Raw genomic sequence first — 19,576 nt, forward strand, 5'->3', positions numbered from 1 at the left:
TTTTGATGTGTCTCCGTCCTCAGTGTCCCCGGGTCCCGACTGCCATGTTCTAGATGTTAGAACATTCCAGGTTTGTTTTGACTGTTGAATAATGGCACAATTGGTGTGTGTTCCCTTTACTACCTTGGCCATGTGTTGTGTCCTAGCTGTACATCCGAAGCACAGACTATCCAAGTGAATGTCTCCAACATTCCAGCCTCACCTGAAATGTTGAGCATCACCACAGCGCTCCAGCTGACCACCACACCACTAAGGTTTTTTAGGACTTGTTTTAATATGGGCCTCATGTTGGTAAACATTTAATGGCTTTAAAAGGCTCAAATTCATAAAAAAAAAATAAATAAATAACAAAACAAAACAAAACATGTTTCCATTTATTAGCCAATCAGAGTACTGAATTTCTGAATATTTTGAATAGTTTTACACCAAGATGAACACATTTTCTTATGCATTAATTTATGACTAGTTAAAGATGGAAGAAGAGCAAGAGCAGATTTTTTTTTTTTTTTTGTAGTACTTGTATTTAGTTGATATATTGACATGTAAAAGATGCACTCCGTAACATTTCTGATGTAGGGTTTTGTTTTGTTTTTTTTTGACTTTGAAAAACATGTATTCTTTCTCTGAGTGTAACCACCTCATCACAGATCTGACCTGTAACTTGACCTGGTGGTGTCACCTGCTTATCTTCAAGCTTAATGTCATCATGTGGAGCAAAGACAGAGAGAGAGAAATACTTGATCCTGAGGGAAACTCAAGTTTTGCTGCAGTAAACTGTTGCAGTTAATGCCGCTGCAACATTTCCACTGCATGTCTGAGTTGCCTTTGTGTCTCAATCAAAGGTCTCAGTGCAGATTAAAAAGTGGATAGGTAGGATCAGGTATGAACAAAGCAATAGCATCTCTATAGAGACAACAGACTTTAAGTTACGCAGTGCACCTTTAAAGAGGGGATATTATGCTAAATGTATATGTTATATCATTGTTTCCTCCTCAGAAACACGCCTGAAGAGGTTTTAAATGTCATCCATGCATGATTGAGTATTTTAGCGATCTCCCAGGCTATATTCAAATCCTTATAGTTAGCAAGCCAATACAAGGCTCCGCCCACAAGCCTGCAAGCTCCCACATGGCATACTCCATAAATATGCAAAAACATTGTACAAAAGTGAAACCTACAAAAATGTTACATAAAATGTTAATACGTTAGTTTTTTCAGCAAATATAGCAAAACAATAAAATCTAACATGGTAATCTAAATATGATCTAAATAGTGCTCATCAAAATCTAAATCTATTCAAATACTCAAAGATAACTACTAACTGAGGCGAACACTTACTAACTTATTTAAGGTGAATGCAGTTGGTCTATACTGAAGCATGTCAGCTGGAGCGCATGTCATAGGGAGACTCATCAGCTCGTCTGTGCTTAAATTATCCCATAACTTTACATTTACTTTAACAACTAAACTGAAATACATGTGATTTCAGTGAGAAACTTGAATTGTTTTTTGTCATTAGCAATACACTGGAGCCAATGGACATGTATTGCCTGTAAGTGCTCTCCCAGTCATTCAAATGGTGTGTGGAAACATGCTCGTCTTATTTATATTCAAGTCTGTTTTTCTAGCTTTTAATGTGCAACTTGTGTACTGACAATTTTATAACTTCTGCTAATTATAATGTTTCAGAGGTGGGTAGTACATTTACTCAGTTTACCTGAGTACCTTTTTAAAGAAACTGTACTTTTTAGAGTACTTTTCTTCCAGCATAGTTTTACTCCTACTTGGGTAATATTGATATTGAAGTAACAGTACTCCAAATAAATCAGATGTTACATCCTAACAGCTACTCTTACCTTTTTTTTTTTTTAAACTCTAGTCATCTCTTGGACCACTACTTTGCACTTCTACTTGAGTAATATTATTTTGAAGTAATGTTAGTCTTACTTGAGTACAATTTGTGGCTACTCTACCCTCCTCTGGAACATTTACTGTTATAATTACGGTGAGACAAAATAAACACTAATAAACTACATGTGAGATACCACTGCCAAGAGTCTGTCGGTATAAACGTCACCATGACACTTTCTGATTTGAACTGCCACATTAGGATAGCAGCCATAGAGACACCCATGGGTGCACTGATATAAGGGGGCTCAGGAGGGACACTCTGCTTTTCACCCATATCACTCCCATCTGACAGGACCTTCAAGCCTCATCTGTAAATGTGCCATATGAAGTGTCCAGACAAATGCCAAAAAAACGCGTGGTCGATTTGAACATACAGTAGTTTTTGATAAGTTCCGACTCCCATCACAGACTGGAGCACATTGGGACCAGTGTAGCACAAGTTTATGTTGTATTCTGTCTTATAATGTAAATATTGATCATGTTAAAACTACACAGAACATATTATTCATGGTAGGCCTAATTACAAACAATCTACATAGCATGACATATTTTAGTAGGCACAGCTGGATATAATGTATAAGTGCCATTATATCTGTTTTCAGATCATGAGAGAGGAAAGCAATTCAATTTGAAATCTGAGATGATATGATTACAACTGAACAATGCATTTCCTGTGGTCATCAGATTTGAATGGTGTATTGTTATGCTGATTTTTATGATCATTGCAGTTTGAAATTGATGCAAAACAATAGAAATTTGCCTGGAATGTGTATGGTTTATTTACACTATCTTTTTCAGGCTTTTTGTTGTTGTTTTTTTTTTGGCTAAAATATAATTGCTTTGGTGAGGTCACTTCTTGTCTCCATGTTACATTTAATGCCATATTGTGGAATATTTCAGGCAGGTTTCAGACCCCACATCTTGAATAGTGCCCTTTAAGTTATCTCAAGCTATATTATCTTTTAACTAGTAGAAACATATTAAAGGCACAGTATAAAAAGACAAAAATAAATGCACGTTTTGTGTGTTGTTTTATTAATAGCACTTAAAAACATAGAACATGCATCCTTACTGTGGGCTTGCATCTCCACAAACCTAACCCTTATTCAGCCTGAAGGAGGGTTTGCTTGTCTCCATAGAAATGTTGTACCATTGGCTATAATTTCCTACAGTATGGCAGAAAACATTTATCTCCAAAGAGAATGTTCCGCAGTATAGTTTTAATTTGTCAAAAGTGTTCAACCATGATCATGAATATACAATAATTTTAACGATGGCTAGACTTGCAATTTTGGCAGTGTGTTTTATTTTTGCTTTTATTTTAACACCTGTGAGTTAAAGAGGGGTTATTATGCAATTTTTATTTTTATTTTTTTTAGCTTTCTGCCATGTTATAATGTTGTTCCTCATCAAAAACAAGCCTGAAGAGGCTTTAGATGTCACCCATACACATTTGAGTATTTTAGCGATCGCTCCGGGCCCCATGTGAACCCTCTTTATTATGAGCTGGAAGATTCTGTGCAAGGCTCTGCCTGCAAGCCTACGTCGCCCATGCTCCCACACAACAATTCTCCATAAATATATAAAAATATGATACAAAACTGTACACAACAACATAAACTGGATGCAATCTGGAGAAGTTTCGTTAGCAGGATGCATGCTGATTGTGTTGTTATAGCTCTCTGAAAGGGGAGTGAATTAGTGTAGGGAGCAAAGGGAGGAGAGACTTTGAGAGTCAAAAACAATAGCGAAACATATAAAACATGTAAATACAATGTTTTTAGCGAATACAGCATTTTCAAAACAATGAAAGGTAACATGGTGATCTAAATGTGTCAGCACTTAAAGCCCATAGAAGTCAAATACCGCCTCTTTAAGTTCAAGTGACATGGTGGTGCAGTGCAATGGGATTAATAGCACATCTGAAATTGGAGACGTATTAGAAGCACACAAACAAGGACACTCAACCAGAGGGACACAGTGGAACACAGAGGGACATGTGTCTGAGCTGGTCTCCTTTCAAGTGGTCAAAGCAATAACTGAATTTGAGAGTGTATCTTCCATTGGTCACCTGCCATCGTACTGTGTTGTAGTTTGTGTAGTATCCATGTGTGGACCATACTGTCTAGAAAACATATATAAGTGATGTTTGCGTTTTGGTAAAGCAGGGTTCTGTAATGATTCTGTCTCATGTGAATTTGAGGTGATGTTTTTTTGTTTTGTTCAATGTGGATGTGAGAATCTCATGAATATGACACCAGAAGAATAAATGTGTGAAAATTGTATTTGCAAGTTTCTCTTCAATGTGTTTATTGATCTAAAAATGTGCTCCTCAAGCTGAACACATAGTTTTGGGCTTGAAGAAATGGAAAGGCTTCATAAAAACATCCATTCATGCATGTTCTTCCGCTTATCTGGGGCTGGGCTGGGGCAGCAGTCTAAGCAGGGACTCCCAGACTTCCTTCACCCCAGACACTTCCTCCAACTTCTCCGGGGGGACCCTGAGGTGATTCCAGGCCAGCCCAGAGACATAGTCCCTCCAGCGTGTCCTGGGTCTTCCCCGGGGCCTCCTCCCAGTGGGACATGCCTGGAACACCTCCTGAGGGAGGCACCCAGGAGGCATCCGGAACAGATACCCGAGCCACCTCAACTGGCTCCTCTCGACGTAGAGGAGCAGCGGCTCTACTCTGAGCTACTCCCGTGTGACTGAGCTCTTAACCCTGTCTCTAAGGGAGTACCCAGCCACTCTGCGGAGGAAACTCATTTCGACCGCTTGTATCTTGTCGATCTCGTCCTTTCAGTCATTACCCAGAGCTCACGACCATGACCTTTTGGCTCAGCTCCCTCTTCACAACAATGGTCCGATACAGTGACCGCATCACTGCTGACGCCGCACCAATCTGTCTGTCAATCTCACGCTCCATCCTCCCCTCACTCGTGAATAAGACCCAGAGATACTTGAACTCCTCCACTTGAGGCAAGGACTCTCCACCCACCCTTAGAGGACAAGACACCTTTTTCTGGTCGAGAACCACGGCCTCAGATTTGGAAGAGCTGATCTTCATCCCAGCTGCTTCACACTCGGCTGCAAACTACCCCAGTGCACCTTGCAGGTCCTGGTTCGATGAAGCCAACAGGGCAACATCATCTGCGAACAGCAGAGATGAGATCCTGTGGTCCCCAAACCGGACCCCCTCCGGCCCCTGACTGGACCTAGAAATTCTGTCCATAAATACAATGAACAGAACCGGTGACAAAGGGCAGCCCTGGCGGAGTCCAACATGCACCAGAAATAGGTCTGACTTTCTGCCAGCAACGTGAACACAGCTCCTGCTCCAGTCATACGGGACCGGACAGCCCTTAGCAAAGGACCCCGAACGCCATACTCCCAGAGCACCCCCCACACAAAGCACATGTGGACTGGTTGGACAAACTCCCATGAACCCTCGAGCACCCAATGGAGAGTGTAGAGCTGGTCCAGTGTTCCAGGATGAAAACCACACTGCTCCTCCTGGAGGTTCGACTATCAGTCGGATTCTCCTCTCCAGTACCCTGGCATAGACCTTACCGGGGAATCTGAGGAGTGTGATTCCCTGGTAACTGGAACACACCCTCTGGTCCTCCTTCTTATACAGAGGGACCACTACCCCGGTTTGCCAGTCCAGAGGTACTGTCCCCGACCACCTCCTGATGTTGAAGAGGCGTGTCAGCCAAGACAGCCCCACAACATCCAGAGACTTAAGATACTTGGGACAGATCTCATCCACCCCCAAAGCCTTTCCACCTTGCTTGGGCCTGCCAGGCCTTTACGGTTTCCTCCTTCACCAGTGAACCCAACTCACAACCAAGTGGTAATCGGTTGACAGCTCAGCCTCTCTCTTCACCTGAGTGTCCAAGACACGCAGTCTGGAGGTCAGATGACATGACGACAAAGTCGATCATCGACCTCCAGCCAAGGGCGTCCTTGTGCGACATGCACTGATGGACATCCTTGTGCTCGAACATGGTGTTCAATATGGACAAACTGTGACTATCACAGAAGTCCAGTAACAGAACACCGCTGGGGTTCAGATCAGGGAGGCCGTTCCTCCCAATCACCCCTCTCCAAGTGTCACTGTTGTTCCCCACATGGGCGTTGAAGTCCCCCTGTAGAACAACAGAGTCCCCTCCCAGGGACACCAAGAGCTCCGGGTACTCTGCACTGCTGTTCGGCCCGTAGGCCGACACCACAGTGAGAGACCCCTCCCTGACCTGAAGGCGCAGGGACGGGACCCTCTCGTTTGCCAGGGCGAAAGCTAACACACAGTGGCTGAGCTGTGGTGCAATGAGCCCACACCATCCCGCCGCTGCCCCCCACGGTCAACTCCAGAGAAATAGAGAGTCCAGCCCCTCTCAAGGAGTTGGGTTCCAAAGCCTAAACTGTGTGTGGAGGTGAGGCTGACTATATCTAGTCGGTAGCGCTTAACCTCCCGCACAAGTTCAGGATCATTCCTCCCCAGTGAGGTGACATTCCATGTCCCCATAACTAGTCTCCATGTCTGGAGATCCAGTGGCTGAGGCCCTTGCCTTTGTCTGCCACCCAGATCTCTCTGCACTGGCCCCGTATGGATCCTTCCATGGGTGGTGGGCCCAGGGAAGGGCGACCCCACGCCGTTCTTTTGAGCTGTGCCCAGCTGGGCCCGTGGGGTAAGGCCTGGCCACCAGACGCTCACCGTTGAGCACCCACCCCAGGCCTGGTTCCAGGGTCCCGGTAACACTATTCCGGGCGAAAAAACTGGCTTTGCTGGTATGCTCATCATAGGGGGCTTCTGAACCATTCTTAGTCTGACCCGTTCCTCAGGATCTGTTTGCCTTGGGTGACCCTACCAGGAGCATAAAGCTCCCGACAACACAGCTCCCGGGATCATTTGGGCACTCAGATCCCTCCACCACATTAAGGTGATGATTCATGGAGGGGCCATATAACATAAAATAAAAAAAAAAACTTGAAACACGAAAGTAGAAGTGTGATTTTTATAACTGTAAGCAGTATAAAAACAGTCGGTTAAAGACATGTCTTGTCAATTGATTAGTCGACTAAATGGGATGTGGCAAAATTTCTTAAAACATTTCAGAAAAGAAAAAATAAATAAACAAACAAATATATATATATATATAACATTATATATATATATATATATATATATATATATATATATATATATATATATATATATATATATATATATATATATATATATATATATATATATATATATATATATATATATATATATATATATATATATATATTATTATTTATTTATATATATATGTTAATATTTACACATATATTTATATGAATGGGAATGAAGAAGTCTGAGGTAACACACTGTAAATACAAGCACAAAGAACTGCTCGCCACAGTAGGAGGCGGTAATGCGTACTTTACGATTGCCAACCGACGTAAATTCCTAGCAGAAGAAGAGGAGGGAGAAAGACAAGATGGAAGCTGCTGTCGCCGCTGCTGCTTAATGAGGTGAGCGCATGGGTGAGTGTGGCGTGTCTTTTTATTACCGTAATGCAGTAGGACACAGACGGGCGTTATGCGCGCACTCAGTCGCGGCACACAGGACCTGATCATCCAAGGCAGTAGCGGACTCAACATGCCCGCTCTGCGGCGACGGTGACAGACGGTTTTGTGCGTAAAATTGTCCATACCATAAGCGGACTGGCACTCTGTGTCGTTCCAGAGCGACCGTCCGGTGTACCGGCAGTCGGCCGTACTAACAGCAGAGTATAATAATATCTACCAATAACCTTCCCGTCCTCAATTGTGAAAAGTGAAATCCTCACCACTGTTTTTGCTGTCAACCCTACATACAACCACCCTCACCACTACTATTACTATTAGTGAACTGTAATCTATTGATACACACTGCTCAGAGAGTTAAAGTGTTCTTATCTGTTCCTCTAGTGTTGTTTTGATGCTGTCCCAAAACTCAACGTGTGTGCGCACGCTCTGCACACGTCTTCTCCACTCACGGCCACTGATGGCGTCTGATCCCAGCTGCCCTGTGGAGACCTCCATAAGAGCTAAGCTGACGGGGGCTCTGCAGCCAGAGCACCTGGAGGTACACAATGAGAGCCACATGCATGCAGTCCCCCCAGGCTCAGAGTCTCACTTCAGGGTGCTGGTGGTCAGCCCTTGCTTTGAGGGTCTGTCCCTTCTACAGTGCCACCGCTTGGTTAATGATACCCTGAAGGAGGAGCTGAGCACCAGAGTCCACGCTTTGGCGATTCAGGCCAAGACCCCACAACAGTGGGCCAAGGACCCCTCTCTGGGCAAGAGTCCAGGCTGCCTGGGCGGCTCTAAAGGTGACCACACGGTCCAGCAGAAACTGCAGACAGACTGAACATGACTGAGTGTTAGGGCAGATGGGTATGTGACATTTATGAGGTGTGCAAGATGCAAATAAATATATAGTCTATTACAGTGTCTTGCTCATTAGTGATCCAAAGTCTTGTCCATGTCTCCATACACAGTCCCAGGGTACAAAGATTCTGGATTACAAACCTTTGGACTTTACCACACATGGGACTCTATGAACTGTGAAAACCTTTTTGCACTTTTCTGACACAAGAGGGCAGTGTCTGACCAGCTCTGAGGTTGTTTAGAATTCTATGTTGCAACCCATAAATAATTTCATTTATTTGACATTGATAAGTATTTTATTTAAATTATATCATATTAAACAATAAACAATTGAATTAAGTACAAATAAACTAGCCTTGAAATGTTTTGTCGCTTAAATGGATTAGGCCACAGTCCATAAACAATGTACTGCCTTCTTATGGACAACAAATGCTAATGCTATAGTTTAGAGCAGGGGTGGGCAAACTTTCTGGCTCGCGGGCCACATAGGGTCCTAAAGTTTGACTGAAGGGCCGGACAGGAGACAGGACATAATGTGTTAAGAGCTCAGATTCATTACATTCTTATTCACATTTATGTAGGACTTCAGACACAGGCTACCTGTTTCATCACTGCTGTGAAAGATTCAGAACACATAAAACTGTTCAGACCTGTTCCACTGCACACCACGAGTGAATGTATATCATTAGTTCACCACTTCCAAATATGACTGGTAATAGCTCAAAAACAAAGCTCATGCCAAATAACCACAGATATACACCTGTGAGTGTGGTAAAAAAAAACTGACTACAAAATGTTGTGCACATTAATAATTACAACTCAGAGTCCATGGGTTTTCTTGACTGATTTTTACCAACTCAAAATGAAAGCAGTGCAGTCTTATATCTTAAGCATCAACTACTTCACTCATGGTCCGAATAACTTCTGTAAGAACACTTTCCCATAATGCATTGCGGCCAACATAATACACCGCAACTCAATGTATATATAGTGCGCCATCTACTGGGAAATGCTGGAAATGCATGACAAATAAAACATCAACAAGGTTTATTATTGTAATTTATTCCAGTTCGGCGGGCCGGATTAAAAGGTTTAAAGGGCCGCATACGGCCCCCGGGCCATAGTTTGCCCACCCCTAGTTTAGAGCAAATATTTGTGCAAATGAGTGGATTTAAAAGTAGGCTACACTTGAATCTTGTTTTTAAAACTTCCAATGTATTTGCACAAATGTAATTTTTAATATAGCATGGTTAACTTATTGTCACATCTTTTACTCAAATATGCAATACAGTATCAAAATCATCTCTATAAATACTTGTTTGTTTAATGTCTGGTTCTAAGTTACAGGTCAGATCTGTAACACAGCAATAAATACTTGTAATTGAATAAGAAGAATCTGGCAAAAGTTATTCAATAGTTTAAAGCTGAAGACCAAACAAACCTTTGACAGTGGAAACGAGCAAGTTACATAGAGCACTTTTAACTTTTAAGAACATTTTTTTTAAATTAAATTTGTGCAGTTGTAGTGTGGAAGAGCAAAAACATTTTGATTGATGAAAGACAAAGGCATATTAGTTTGCTCGATTAAATCAGCTTAACCTAGAAATAAATAAATTGTCAAACTCTACCAAAAGTAAATTGTAAACAGAACATGTTAATACCAGCATCATCAGTTCTGTGTGAAAACTGATGATGCCTGTGGTTGCATTAATGCTGGGCGGGGAACGCTGTGGATCAGGCTGAGATCTCCAGAGGAGCTGTGTTCCCGCCGCTCTGAGTGACTCTGCTCCTGTCAGCTCCTGTCATGGCTGACCCTGAGGTCAGCTGTGAGGGTCCCTGGGGAGGACAGTGGTCAGCTGTTGGGCCTGTGTACACATCCACCAGAGGAGAGCTCAGGGAAACAACCAGTATATCCATTCAGCTTATATTACATCTTGGTCCAAAATATTGTTACTTTATTCACATGATCGGCTGTGAGCTGGAGACATTTGTCACAGTGAGGGACATGAGGACACTGGACAAACTGCTCTCCATCATGGACACTCCTATTCACCCACTGCACCAAACTATAGAGGGACAGAGGAGCACATTTTCTAACAGGCTCCTAGAGCTCCACTCAAACAGTGAGAGATACAGGACTACATTCATTCTATAATACTCCCTACAACTGCACAACAACTCATCCTTATGGACCAGATAATACTCCCTACAACTGTACAACAGCTCACCCTTATGGAACAGATATGTCCTGACAATCATTTCATCTTTGCACTGTTTCTTCTTATGATCTCTAGTAGCATTTATATTTTTGCTCTTCATCATGTTATATTATGTTGTATATTATGTGAGCTACTGTGTCCAAATCATTTCCTTTATGGATCAATAAAGTCTGTCTGTCTGTCTGTAAATGTCTAAGTCAAAGTCTAAGGCATCTAAAACCTCTTCAGGCATGTTTTTGATGAGGGACCTTTAGCTTTCTACCATGTTATAATGCTTTGTAACTGTAAATTCTAATTGTAAATGACAATTTTCCATAATACTCCCTCTTTAAGTTACCCATATAATCAAAGATTTGATCTGGAGGACAATATTTTGAGTCCTCTGTGGTAGTTATTTTCTGGATTTTGTAGTCAATGTTGAACAATTTCCAAATTCAGATCACTAAATATTTGGTTGTTTGAGAAATCACACTGTGTGAACAACTTTTTAAAATGGTAAAATTACACTTTGCTCTCTATAGGATGTGAACTGTGCATTCACATTTAAAAGAGCTTTATTTCACAAAATACAGGAAAAAGACTCTTGTGAGCTGTAAGCCATGTTATAATGTGTTTTGTTTCATTCACAAGTTTGAATAATTCTTGATCGTCAAAATGTTCTATTCCACTTTGTGATGTTATGAAGTTGTAGTTTTCAAGTGAACAGCTCCTTTTACCTTTTTTCAGTAGATTGGCAATTCCAGGTCTGAAATTATCCAAATTATTCTAGCGAAGTTGTATGGAGTTTAAAACACAGTGGAACACAAGGCGGAACAGAATGAATTTGAGAAAACAAACAAACAAACAACATAAGGACCCGGTCAAGCAAGAAGTAAACAGCAAGGCCAAAAATTCAAGTTAATGCATCTGATATAAAAATGTATTCAACAGATACATATGTACTCTAGTTTATGAAACTGTTGACCTTTTTTCTGTACAATTTTTGGTTCTAAAGTTCTATACGTTTTCAACAGACCATGTATGAAACATGGAACAAAAATTATTTCCCAAATTTCAAAGACCTGCAAATCATGTAAATAAATGGATGTATTTCATCATATCTTGTGTTATTCCATCTTTGAACTGTTGATGAAGGTACATGATTTAAAAAATAAAATAAAACTTAAAATGATAAAAAAAATTTGCTTGGAAGGACTGACATATTTTATAGAAATAGTTTCCTTTCATTTTGAAGTAATATTAAAGTATTTAGAAGAAAAAAACTGACAAATTATGTAAAATCCTGCACCTTCTACTTGTTTGCACAATTTTCCCTCTGTTACTTTTCCCTCCGTTACCATGACTTTTCTTAATAAAAAATCTCATTACTCAAAACGTAAGAGGTTCTTGTACCATATGGTAGAAAAGTATATGAAGCAAATATTCAAACCAGTTTGTTAAGGATATGTAAGTGAGAACCACTAGTTCTATTTCATCCCTACTGACCGCCAGAGGCGGTGCTTCAAGCACTGGATGATCATCCTTGCGCATGCGCAGGTCGAGAATTTAGTAACAACAAAGTCACCCTTGACCTCCGGTGGCTCAGGTGAGTCTATATAATCACGTGACACCGGAAGCTCAGTCCCTTTTCACCTTCTCGCACGCAGGTTGCATGGTGGATGTGTTGCAAAAACCTTTGCTATTCCCACTGTTTTGTTATCGCTGCTTGTCGCATGTAGCCCCGTGACTGTATAACAGTCGGTGCTGCGAGTTCCCTCGCCCTCCTGGGGCTGCGCAAGCAGTGGATCGGCCTACTGGTATCCGTTGTGGAGGTAGGCTGCTCTTATTTACATTGGATTCGCCGTAGCTACACGCTCGGTAGATTTACGTTGCTGTTTTGATATAGCCGCTTTCGGCTTGTATTTAGTTTTCCGTTTAACTTTGATTTATTGTTTCTTCGGATTCGCCGTGTTCGGCCAGTTTCCGTCACTTTGTTTGTAGCCGTATTGGCGATGCGGGTCACGAGTAGCGTCCCGGCTCGACCTGACCCTATTACTGAGCTCCCGGTTTACTATACGGCGTTGTCGGCAGGTCACTAGTGGCGTTCCCTGCTCGACCTGATCCGGCCTCATCTTCGCTGGTACACGTGGGTTTATTGTGGAGTCGCTGGTGGCGTTTTCTGCTCGACACGACTCTAGCGTACGGACTTCTCCTATATTGGGCTGCGTTACGCCGCCACGATGCTCGAGTCCTTCTCTTGTCAGTCCTGTATGGCTCCACTACAGCCTGATGATGGGCATGACCTGTGTCCCGCCTGCCTAGGGGAGGAACATCTGCAGGAGGCCCTCACCGAGGATGCATGTTCTAAATGCAGTATTTTGCCCCGGTCTGTGCGTTTGGCCCGTTTGGCTGCATTTCGGGAGCCCTCTTCTTGGATGTCTGCGGGACCTTCAGACCTTTTACCGGCTGGCCAGCCTGTTAATAACAAGAGGCATTCTACTGGGGAGGAATGTGTTCCCCGTAAGAAGCCCAAGAAGGGAGTTCCGGGGACGCTGTCTGCTAAGGTGGATACATTGACATCTGAATTAGCCCAGATGCGGGCTTTAATTCAGAACCTTCAGGCGGATGCCAACCGTGTGGTTCCTCCCCACCAACAGCAGGATGTGGCCTCTGTATGTGATGATGCCATGTCTGTGGCGGCCTCTGACACCCATTTTCAAATGGGATGTGATGACCTGAGTTCTAAAGTCTCGGACTCGGGGTCCCTACGCTCTACCTGTTCTCAGGCTGAGAGCGATGAGTCTGTCACTGTAGCAATACGCACAGCTCTTGGCCGTTTAAAATTGGATGTGCCATTGACTGAAACGGCTCCCTCTAGTGCCTTCTTTCGCCGGCAGGCTACTGCTTCTCACTTTGCGGTTCCTCCATCAACAGAATATGTGAAGGAACTTCATGCCTGTTGGACGGATACCAAGGCATTTTCGAGGCCTACTTCAGATGGTCGAGCATTGGCAGCAATGCGGGACCCTCACGTGTTTGGTTTGGGACACATGCCGGCAGTGGAGCCGGCCGTCGCCTCACTTATTGTTCCCCCTGAAGAGACACTGCGGACGAATGCCCGGTGTCCGCGACCGCAATGCCGTGTTACAGACGATCTGCTCTGTAAAGCGTATGATATGGGAGCCCGCATGGGTCGAATTGGGAATTCTCTGTCCCATCTGCTGCTTGGCCTGTCTGTTTCATTGGAGGCTCTGCCAGTGGACCAACCTACGCAAGGACTACTTGATGCATCCTTGCAAGCTTTCGCCCTCATGTCTCGGGAACTTGGGCGTCTATTGTCAACATTGGTTCAAGCCCGGCGTCAGGTCTGGTTGGCACAATCCCCTCTCTCGGAAGCCAGTCGGCGGACATTGCGGAGTGTTCCAGTTGTCCCTGGAGAGTTGTTTGGCTCCGCTGCCCTGGAAGCCTTGGAACGTACAGCCCAGGCTACTCGCACGAGACAGCAGTTGGCGGGGCTTCACAGACGAGCCCCTCATCGGACGACCCCGGCTGCCCCTCCTCCTTCTTCTCGAAGGTATCCAGTACGGCCCCACTCCATTGCTGCACCTCGTAGCTCGGATACTGGGGCTGCTCCACGGGTCCGTACCCAAGATTTCCACCCTCCTCGGTCTCTCCAGCCCAGGCGCCGCCCCCCCAAGCCCTCCAAGGGCCAGGGGTCAACCAGGTGAAGCTGTGGTACCGGCGGTGGGACATTTTACCAGGGAACAACTCGAATACTGGGCCACCCACAGCCCGGATACTTGGGTGGTGGCCACTTTGTCCCGGGGTTATCAACTACAGTTCCGCCGCCGGCCGCCTGTTCCCGGTCAAGTCAAGATGACTATTATCGGGGACACAGTAAAGGCACATACATTGGCTCAAGAAATACGTACCTTGCTGGACAAGGGTGCGATAGTTCCTGTGGACCCCCTGCTGGATCCGGGGGGGGTTTATTCTCGTTATTTTCTGGTACCAAAGAAGACAGGCGATCTGCGTCCAGTCTTGGACCTCCGGGGTCTGAACATGTTTTTGAAAGTCCTCCCATTCAAGATGTTGGGAGTCAAGCAGGTCCTTCAGGCAATCCTTCCCGGGGATTGGTTCACTTCCATAGACCTGAAAGATGCCTATTTTCATGTCCCCATTGCTCCTCACCATTGGAGGTTTCTTCGCTTTGCTTTTCGAGGGGAGCACTTCCAATTCAAGGTCCTTCCATTCGGCCTATCTCTATCCCCTCGTGTGTTCACGAGGTGTGTTTCCGCTGCCCTGTCTCCCTTGCAGGTCCAGGGGTTAAGAATTCTGCCCTATCTGGACGATTGGCTCATCTGTGCTCCCACCCGCAATCAGGTCCTTCGGGATACACAGACGGTGCTCAGGCACGTGAGCAGATTGGGTCTACGAGTGAACGTGGCAAAGAGTTGTTTGGTACCATCGCAAGTGACCACTTTTCTCGGGATGGTTCTCGACTCCCGGGCAATGACAGCACGTCCCTCACCGAAGCGCATAAGGGACATTCTGGACATGCTCCCGGAGTTCCAGTGCGGGATGTCCCTCCCGTACATAAAGTTCCTCAGCCTTCTTGGCAAACTGACAGCTGCCTCGGCTGTGGTTCCTCTAGGGCTCCTGTCCTTGCGCCCACTTCAGATGTGGCTCAATGGCCTGCACTTGGACCCCGCCTGTCATGCCCACAGAAGGCGACGTCTACTTGTCACCTCTCAGTGCATGGCATCCCTGTCTCAGTGGAGCGAGGCGTTCATGTTGCGAGGCGTTCCTCTGGGTCCCCTTCCATCCAGGAGGGAGGTTGTAAACACAGATGCGTCCCTAGTGGGTTGGGGTGCAACGTGGCAGGGACGGACAGCACAGGGGTTGTGGTCTGTACGCCTGAGCAGGCTTCATATCAACAGTCTGGAGTTCATGGCCGTCTGGTTTGCTCTACATCATTTTCTCCCATACCTGCGAGGACGACATGTGGTAGTGCGGTGCGACAACACCAGTGTGGTTTTTCACCTAAACCACGAGGGAGGCACCCGGTCAGAGAGCTTGCTGAGGATGGCGCAACTCCTCCTGACATGGGCTGCGCCGCGTTTTGCCAGTCTGAGAGCTGTGCACATTCCGGGGGTTCGGAACACAGCGGCAGACTTCCTGTCTCGGCAGGGGCCATTGCCAGGAGAATGGAGGCTTCACCCAGAGGTGGTGGAACACATTTGGGAGATGTTCGGCAGGGCGAATGTGGACCTATTTGCCTCCCAGGAGACGACGCACTGCCCCCTTTGGTTTTCATGGACGGAGTGTGCCAGCCCTCTGGGTCAGGATGCACTGGCTCACGACTGGCCCAGAACCCTTCTTTATGCGTTCCCACCGTTTCCTCTGATTTTTCAAACACTGCTCCGGGTCCTTCAGGAAGGCCACAGTCTTCTCCTGGTGGCTCCATTCTGGCCAGCGAGGCCCTGGTTTCCTCTGCTGCTCAGGCTTTGCAGCGGCCCTGCACAACGTCTTCCCTCCAGGAGGGATCTCCTGTCGCAACTGGGGGGTCAGATTCTGCATCCCGACCCCGGTCGCCTGAAACTCTGGGTGTGGCCCCTACAAGGCCCGGCTTAGCCTTCTCAGGATATGCCGGAGCAGTAGGGGACACAATGACCAATGCACGTGCCCCATCTACACGCAGGTTGTATTCTTGCAAGTGGAGGCTCTTTGACACATGGTGTCGTGACAGGGGGCAGGACCCGGTTCACTGCCCCATTTCCATGGTTCTTACCTTCCTGCAGGGGTTACTAAATCAGGGACGTACGCCATCTACCCTAAAGGTATACGTTGCTGCCATTAATTGCTGGCATGCAGGGTGGAATGGCTCTAATGTTGGTCGTAACCAGGATATTTTGGTGTTTCTGAAGGGTGCGCGCCGCTTGCGTCCACCCAATCGCTCTGTTGTCCCAACGTGGGATCTTTCCCTTGTACTTGAGGCCCTGCGGGCTCCTCCATTTGAGCCACTTGCACAGATCGACCTCAAATGGCTCTCGATGAAGACTGCATTCCTGTTGGCCATGGCTTCCGCTAAACGGGTGAGTGAGCTACATGCTCTGTCTGTTCACGAATCCTGTTGCCGCTGGCATCCTGATGGTTCTGGGGTTTCCCTTTGGCCGGATGCAGCTTTTGTTCCAAAGGTGCCCTCGTCTACACAGCACAGTCTACCACTGCAGCTTTCCCGTTTTGAGACAGGAACTCCCGCTGAATTGCTGTGTCCCGTACGTGCGCTCGAGACATATGTTCACTCCACAGCTTCTGTGCGGAGGTCTGATAGCTTGTTTGTCTGTTTTGCTGGCTCACGCAGAGGTCAGGCCCTTTCAAAACAGCGCCTCGCACACTGGATTGTGGGGGTCATCACAAAAGCATATGCTTTACAGGGACAGTCGTTGCCATCTGGGGTCCGGTGTCACACCACAAGAGGCCTTTCGACATCATGGGCCGCCGTTAATGGTGTGCCATTAGATGTCATTTGTTCGGCAGCGTCCTGGACCTCCCTCAACACCTTTGCGAGATTCTACAGGGTGAACATAGCTTCCCCACACCCACTGGAGGGGGTTCTCCGACAACACTCCTCTACATCACAGTGAGGTACGGTTTCTCCTTTTGTTGATGATTCCTTGTGACCTTGCTGGTATTCGTCATCCAGTGCTTGAAGCACCGCCTCTGGCGGTCAGTAGGGATGAAATAGAACGATAGTTACGACTGTAACTGCGGTTCTATGAATCCCGGATGACCGCCAGAGTGCCCGGTCCCTCGGAATCCTCGTGCTTTCGCGAGAAGGTTTGAGGGACTGAGCTTCCGGTGTCACGTGATTATATAGACTCACCTGAGCCACCGGAGGTCAAGGGTGACTTTGTTGTTACTAAATTCTCGACCTGCGCATGCGCAAGGATGATCATCCAGTGCTTGAAGCACCGCCTCTGGCGGTCATCCGGGATTCATAGAACCGCAGTTACAGTCGTAACTATCGTTATCACTGTTTGGATTTATTGCCCAAAAAGTGCTGCATATTTCATTCCCTCCATTACTGACATGAGTTTTTAAATTTTTTGTGAACAACTTGAAAGAATATCACAGGTTTAACTTTAACCTGTTGGAGTGTTAACTCTTTCCTACATTCTGATACTTTACTTATTTCAATAGCCCCTCTAGTTTCTGAATAAGAGACATTTAAATCTAAAAAAATCTGCCCGTTTCCCTCCGTTACCGCTTGACCAAACCTACAACCACATTCTACTGCCTGAAAGCAAAATTTAAAGTGAGAACTTTAGTGTCACCTGTCACCAAAATTTCAAGCTCGATTTGGATACGAAGGAATAGACTCAATCCTCAAAACTGACCACAATTATAATAAAAAGCACTCATTATTTTGACTATAGAAAGTAATTTATAACATTAACAAATAGTACTCTTTTTCTACTACTTCTTTTCTATTCCCATTTGGCCTTATGTGTGTAATCCCTCAGGGGTCCAGGTAGGTTCCATAGTGGTCCATGGTGTATACTAATTCATGTGTTCTTATACGTTTTCTGATACAGCTCAACATTCAGCGATTCAGGAAAGGTTAATTTCTGTCCTGTCAATGTGACTTCTTGAGAATCAATACCTGCTGAATAGAGTATTTAGTTTGATTCTAGCTTTCGTACCAATAAGTATCTGTTTTTCAATACTTCAGACATTCAGACAGCCCTAATGCCACTTCATGTGGGTCCTCATTGGGATTCTACAGAATCCTGGGCATAAGAAGGTATAAGAAGGGGCTAATTGTTGTCATTAAAGACCTGTAATGAAAAATATCCCCCCATCCCCTCCAAACCGCCTGCACACAGGCCTGAGCACAAACACCAGTGGAATGAAAGGCTTGAAAGAAACACAAAGGCCCAAGAGCACAAGACAATATCCTAGTGTGGGAGAATTAGTTACACTCAGTAGTCTAAGTAGTCAAAGAGTTTAGGGGGAGGCACAGGTGTGTGTGTGTGTGTGTGTGTGTGTGTGCGTGTAGTTAAATGTGACAGTTAAATATACTGAGCAGTTAATGTATGTATTACTATATATAACCTTACAGTTATTGATTCATGATGGGCTGCATGAGCTGGGGTTTAGGTAGTGAGGATTTAGATCAGAGAGTGTTTTAAGTTTAAACCTACTGGATTTTAGCATTGAAATGGGCAAACCAACCAGCTACATTCTCCTTTCTGACTGAATAATCATTTTGAGAAACAAAACACCAAATTATATTATCAATTTGACCATCATGTCCAAAGTTTTTGTAACTAGGAGTAAATCAGCCTCCCAATTGTTATAAGAGCAGTACTTAGTCATGTTTCCCTCATATCTGGGGACACAGGTAGGTAATATTTAAGAAATTTTAAGCAGGGGTAGAGCAAAAGTAATTATATTTTGTTGAGTAAGTCTGGATTTCTTCTAAAAACGGTAAATCCCCTGTGCTCCATCTGACTGAAAACCCGGATGTACAGCGGTCAGGAGGCTGTCCTCAAACCCCATGGCCCTGTGCTATTGTTGCTCTGTCAGTGTGTGATGTATGCATCCTCCACATGGCCCTTATACCAAATTGACCACTGGCCCCTCACACGTTTGCATACTCACACTGACCTGAAGGCCACTTCAAAATAAAAGCCAGGAGCCGTCAGCAGCTCCAACGACAGCAGGTCTTTAGTGAGGGCATCTTTGAGGGCTTCTGACCACATTGTTCTCTAGGAGCCCCTCAAGTCCACTTCGCAGGCCCCCGGGGGTCACTCACTGGTTTACGCACATTAGAATCCACACACACTGCAGCCTGCACAGTGCTTCAGACTGGGCCATAACAGGACCACTGGCATAGGTCAGGGTCTACATTCAAATGCACAGCAAGAAAACAGGATAACTGTCCGTGTCCAATTTAAACAGAGTTATACATGTAACCACAGGATCAACACAGGTGGTGTGAATCAAATCTCCCAGATCTTAATAACACATCTGAAAAAAACAGTGC

The 19,576-nt window shown here is 45.1% G+C and overlaps 2 protein-coding genes across 3 annotated transcripts; both read left to right on the forward strand.

Annotated features, from left to right (window-relative positions):
* Positions 1 to 7,328: 7,328 nt before the first annotated feature.
* bola1 (bolA family member 1) lies at positions 7,329 to 11,642 on the forward strand. 2 transcript variants are annotated; one of them, XM_020934472.2, is made up of 2 exons: positions 7,329 to 7,429; positions 7,868 to 11,642. In XM_020934472.2, the coding sequence occupies exons 1-2, from the start codon at positions 7,425 to 7,427 to the stop codon at positions 8,304 to 8,306; spliced, it is 444 nt and encodes a 147-aa protein (XP_020790131.1). In that variant the 5' UTR covers positions 7,329 to 7,424; the 3' UTR covers positions 8,307 to 11,642. The 2 variants fall into 2 exon arrangements, with proteins under 2 accessions (XP_020790131.1, XP_020790132.1); XM_020934473.2 differs by having other exon boundaries at positions 7,376 to 7,441.
* A 1,122-nt stretch (positions 11,643 to 12,764) lies between these two features.
* On the forward strand, positions 12,765 to 16,331 carry LOC110159790 (uncharacterized). Its single transcript, XM_020924399.2, has 2 exons — positions 12,765 to 14,098; positions 14,202 to 16,331. Exons 1-2 carry the CDS (start codon positions 12,765 to 12,767, stop codon positions 16,156 to 16,158), a joined length of 3,291 nt encoding a protein of 1,096 aa, XP_020780058.2. The 3' UTR covers positions 16,159 to 16,331.
* The last annotated feature ends 3,245 nt before the right edge of the window (positions 16,332 to 19,576 follow it).

The sequence above is a fragment of the Boleophthalmus pectinirostris genome, unplaced genomic scaffold (assembly GCF_026225935.1).
Source record: "Boleophthalmus pectinirostris isolate CB_2022bp ecotype Guang Dong unplaced genomic scaffold, ASM2622593v1 HiC_scaffold_6, whole genome shotgun sequence".
NCBI lineage: Eukaryota > Metazoa > Chordata > Actinopteri > Gobiiformes > Gobiidae > Boleophthalmus > Boleophthalmus pectinirostris.

What these genes read in the sequence shown, in the direction of transcription:
- LOC110159790 (XM_020924399.2), top strand. Translation starts at nt 12,765, where the DNA reads ATGCTCGAGTCCTTCTCTTGTCAGTCCTGTATGGCTCCACTACAGCCT. An exon ending in CCTCCTCCTTCTTCTCGAAG is followed by an intron (nt 14,099 to 14,201) that starts GTATCCAGTACG and finishes CGGTCTCTCCAG; the next exon opens with CCCAGGCGCCGCCCCCCCAA.